The sequence below is a fragment of the Phyllopteryx taeniolatus genome, chromosome 4 (assembly GCF_024500385.1).
Source record: "Phyllopteryx taeniolatus isolate TA_2022b chromosome 4, UOR_Ptae_1.2, whole genome shotgun sequence".
In the NCBI taxonomy this organism is placed as follows: domain Eukaryota; kingdom Metazoa; phylum Chordata; class Actinopteri; order Syngnathiformes; family Syngnathidae; genus Phyllopteryx; species Phyllopteryx taeniolatus.
This window is the reverse complement of record NC_084505.1, coordinates 25,733,267-25,737,979: the sequence shown is the minus strand read 5'-3', so window position 1 is coordinate 25,737,979 and position 4,713 is coordinate 25,733,267. Positions and strand designations below refer to the sequence as shown.

General features: G+C 38.3%; 1 protein-coding gene across 1 annotated transcript; it reads right to left on the bottom strand.

The window, feature by feature from the left end:
• Positions 1–1,333: 1,333 nt before the first annotated feature.
• On the bottom strand, positions 1,334–3,695 carry lsm6 (LSM6 homolog, U6 small nuclear RNA and mRNA degradation associated). The gene is made up of 4 exons (XM_061771964.1): positions 3,544–3,695; positions 1,806–1,919; positions 1,604–1,717; positions 1,334–1,482 (listed from the first exon to the last, which is right to left on the bottom strand). Exons 2-4 carry the CDS (start codon positions 1,897–1,899, stop codon positions 1,448–1,450), a joined length of 243 nt encoding a protein of 80 aa, XP_061627948.1. The 5' UTR covers positions 1,900–1,919; positions 3,544–3,695; the 3' UTR covers positions 1,334–1,447.
• Between the last annotated feature and the right edge of the window lie 1,018 nt (positions 3,696–4,713).

The window sequence follows — 4,713 nt, the reverse complement described above, 5'->3', positions numbered from 1 at the left end:
TTTTTTTTTATCAAAAACAGGACAGATTTTATTCCAATTAAAAAAAAATTAAAAATAAAATATTTAATATTATAAAAAATATTTTTAATATTATTGTAAGCCGCTGTAACACGATGCACACATTTAACATTAACACTGCTTAAATGTAGGAAATAGAAATGTGTTAACATAAGTAAAAGGTATTGCATGTTACACAAAAACCTCACCTATATTAAGCTTTAAAAACAAGTTTATATTAAATGTTATGAACTTCAAAAGTTAAATACAACTGAACTGTACTTAGGAAGTGATTCTTTTAAATACCACACACTTTGAGAATCACTGATCTAATGAGTTAAATGCGACTAGAAGCAAAGGTGGCACACGGTTCAGCCCTCAAGTGTCTTTATGTAGTCTGTAAACTTCGTTGTTGGTCTGTTGTATTAAATATTGCTACTGTTAAGTATTGTGGGTTATATATCTTTTCGTAAAAGTTGGTCAGGAGTAACCTATGCCAAAGGTGGCTTAAAGGTTGCACCAAGGCACCTTAGCATTTGTATAATTTGAACGACGTGTCCTCCAAGTACTTCCGGGTCATCTCGCCGGTTGGGATAGGAAAGGAAAATTCCTAAGTAAAAACAAGAACCCGAAGAGGCCCTAAAATTGTGTTTTCTCTCATGGAGGTAGCACTTCATCACCAAGGGGCTGAATTACACATTGTCAATTAGGGTAGCGGATCTCACGCTAACGATGCTGCTCCGCCTATTTTTGGACTTGACACAATCACGCTTCCGTATACAGTGTTACCCCGCATATTGGCAGATTCGGCTATTCGGACAAATTGAGCAGTTTCATTTCTGACAAAAGCAATGTTTTGCCGCCATTTTGCTGCTGAGTAACTATGTTGAAGTGAGTTGAGGAGCTCCTTTTAAACAAAAGTAGTGCTCTGTCACCATCTTGTGGAATCTGTAGGTAATTATATACTTTTTTTGGGAGGGGGCGGTCACTTTAGTCAGAAAGGTGCAGATATTCACCCAGCCTAGCGTCTAAGTCTTGCGCAGACAAATGAGTGGTATCATTTAAATTAGCCAAATTGTGACCATTCAGCAAAATTCAGTACAGCTCACAAATACCATTTCGGGAATAGGCAGCTAACTAAAGACTTGTGTAATTTCACACTTGATGAGTGGTCCAGCACACCCGACTATTTGTATACAAGCAATTCAAGTCATTTTTTCATAATTTTCCCCTCTAAGGAGGTCAAAATGTTACCTAGAACATTGTCTGTGAAGTTGTTAAAGATATTTTCATGAAGCCCACAAGATACAATAAAAACAAGGTTCCAAACTGGAGATGTAACTCAAAACTCAGGATTTATTAACAATTCTACATTTACAAAACATTCTTCAGTATTCAGGTTATCATAGCAAAAAATGAACCAAAGTGGCAAAAAAAAAAAAGAGCATCACTAGACTTTCCTCTTCTGAGTGCTGATATAAAGAACTGTGGAGATACAAAACGGAGAGAGTTTGTGGGTTTTATTGCACAACATTTCACGTTCCTTTCATGATGTATGTTGCGGGTGGGGCTGAACATGAGTTACAAAATGTAACGGGTCTCTCACCATTGTTTCCTCTTAGAAAGGCATCACCGTATTTGTTCTTGAGCTGCCCGTTGACATACTCCTCTGTCTGCTCTATGGCGATGTTCATGTAACCATCTAGGCAGGCCAGGACACCTGTCCACACGTATGACTATTATTTACGTATTTAGTTCACTGACTAATCCAAAGTAATTAAAGATGGAAGTTGAACAGCTTACATTACCTCGGTAATCAACGCCAGAGTTCAGCTTGACTACCACCGGCCTCCCAATGATCTGCTTCAAGAAGTCACTGGGAGTCTGCTTTCTGAGACTCATCTTGGCTTAGGGTTCGGAAGCTAAGAGGAGAAAGAGTTAGGTTAGCTCAGATGCAGTCAAAATATGCCCCGGGGGAACATTGAGCATTTACATTCAGACAAGTCCTGGAATATTTGTTGCAATCATTTAGCCTTTCTCCTAAAATTGGTTCATTAAAATATATTTATTCTGTTTTTATTAATTTATCTCATTAAATAATCTGTTATAAAAAAATATATATTACTAAAAATAAAGTAGAGGTGCAACAATCAATCGATTAATCAACTACCATTTTTACAATCGAGTAACCGTTTAGAGACCTTGTTTAACTTATAAGTTTCCCAATTCTTGATATTTCTGCCTCAACAGTAAAGATTTCTGTAGTCCTCCATGAAAGCAGACTTTGTGTTAAATCAAAATAAGACATGGACCGGTGGCCGACTGGTTCAGATCCCGGCCCCGTCTGTGTGGAATTTGCATGTTCTCCCCGTGCCTGGGTGGGTTTCCTCCAGGCACTCCGGTTTCCGCCCACATCCCAAAGACATGCATAGTAGGTTGATTGAAGACTCTAAATTGCCCGGAGGGGTGAATGTGAGTGCGAATGGTTGTTTGTTTTCGTGCCATGCGATTGGCTGGCGACCGGTTCAGGGTGTACCTCGCCTCCCGCCCGAAGATGGCTGGGATAGGCTCCAGCAGCCCGCAACCCTAGTGTGGATAAGCGGTAAAAAGAAAATGGATGGATGGAAAATAATAATAATAATAATATAATATTGCAAATATGTGCTTTTACTTCGGTCATCAAAATATTCTTTAGTTATCACCCTAAAATAGAGTATAAAAAGTCAAATGTATATGCATTATTTAAATTACAAAATAGTAATTCATTCTCATGTTTTATTTATATTTTATAATTACTGAAATACTGTATTAAATATTCAATCACATATTCTATCAATTGTTTGGTTATAATTATTAAATAAAATACATATATATTTAAACGATTACATAATTGGTTAGTCTATTGTACATATTAAAACTAAATTATTAGTAAAATATGTTAATGTATGCATTTTTTATTTCACTTGGGGAATAATTTAGTCTCATATTTAAAATAATGTAATGACAAATTAACCAATTACTGAATAAAATACTGTGAAATGCATATTTATATTTAACTAAATTGTTAATCAAATTAATTATAAATACATTTTATTAACAGAATGAATATTTTTGTCTTCTATTAAAGCAAAAAAAAAAAATACATTGGAGTACCTCGGCTAACCATACCATACGGTTAGCCACGTTAGCTGCTACATAGGGCAATCCATATGTCTACAGTATATGTGCCGCCTAAACAAGTTGCTACACTTCAGCCAGACACACGCCAGCTGCTTTTTACAGGTAATCGCGTTAGCTACAATATGCTACCCAGTGTTTATTCAACGGCACGTCCAACAATAATGTCACATGTTGATGCGGGCAAAAGCATTAGCAGGCAGGCAGTGGCTCACGGGCTAACCAGCTAATCGAACTATTCATTGGACAACTTTGGCCTTACAGCTGGGTGAATGGGTTTATGAGTAAAACATTCATATATATTGAATTCAAACTATACTGCAACGGCGCATTCAATAGCTTGCATTTATGAAGTATTCAGCTCAGTACCTTTCGAACGTTGTCCAGACGATGCGAAATTGCGAATGGAGCAGGACGACTGACGGCAGCTCGTCGACCAATCAGATCCGAGTACGGTACGGCGGTTGAGCGGGGACAAATAGGACGACAACGCAATAACTGTTCCGTATGTTAGGTAAATAAAACCAAATCCGTACTTAAGGGTCTACCCCGCCTTTCGCCCAGTTAGCTGAGAAAGACGCCTGCATGCCCACGACCCTAGTAAGGATAAGAAGTATGGAAAAAGAATGAATGAATGAATCACGACCTCCGCCCTCATAAAATGAAGATATTTAAAAATGTCATTCTTTTGTACAAGTGCTACAAGGTTTGTGTACACTGAGGCTGACCCGTACACCTACACGTACCTGTACACATTTGGCCCGTGTCTACTAAAATGGATTTTAGATTTACCAGTGTGTTGAATCAAGGAAAATGATGGAAACATGTAACTAAGAAAATGTTCACGCCATAAATGTGTTTTTTTCTATTTTTTTTTGTGTGGGTGAGTGGTAAAAGTGTTCAAGAGGGTGCTTGAAATAGTCCCTAGAACTGTCTGTGTTACCACCACACTTCCACATAGCCCGCACAAATATGCACCTAATTGGTCTTTTAAGGATCATGGGGGAATCTCCAAACAGTAGAAGAGTAAAACAGCATTAGAAAGATCATACATACTAAACATAAGAAACAGAAGTCAAACAAAATTGCCCAACAACATACGATGTGTCCATTGAAAATTCACGGTTAACAGTAAGGATTAAGCTACCTGAGAACTGTTCTAAATTGTGAAAAATAACATGTCTCCTTTAAGCACCTTGACGTTTTAGTTTGTATTTTTTATTTATTTTTTTTACTGTCATTGTTATTTCTGTGCCGTCCAGGCTATCGGGCAAAGGTTAAGAGACGGTGTCACATCTGATAACGCTGCGGCCGGCCAGGGCGCGTGACCCAAATGGCGCACAGCTTGGGTGCTACATGAAAAACGATGTCACAGGATGGAAATAGGGCGAAAAGATACAGGAGGATGGATGTGCGAGTATGTGTTAAAACACAGAGAGGGAGTGTATGTAGACAGGTTGCTTGTTAGCAGGGCATGGCTAGCACCGCCGAGGCTAGAGGTTAATTCGCTATCTGCCGCTACGTCATACACACCAGTGG

Coding starts and splice junctions, on each gene's coding strand:
- lsm6 (XM_061771964.1), bottom strand. CDS start 1,899: ATGAGTCTCAGAAAGCAGACTCCCAGTGACTTCTTGAAGCAGATCATT. Junction 1,718..1,805: donor CTCTGGCGTTGATTACCGAG/GTAATGTAAGCT, acceptor ACGTGTGGACAG/GTGTCCTGGCCTGCCTAGAT. Junction 1,483..1,603: donor CTTTCTAAGAGGAAACAATG/GTGAGAGACCCG, acceptor GTATCTCCACAG/TTCTTTATATCAGCACTCAG.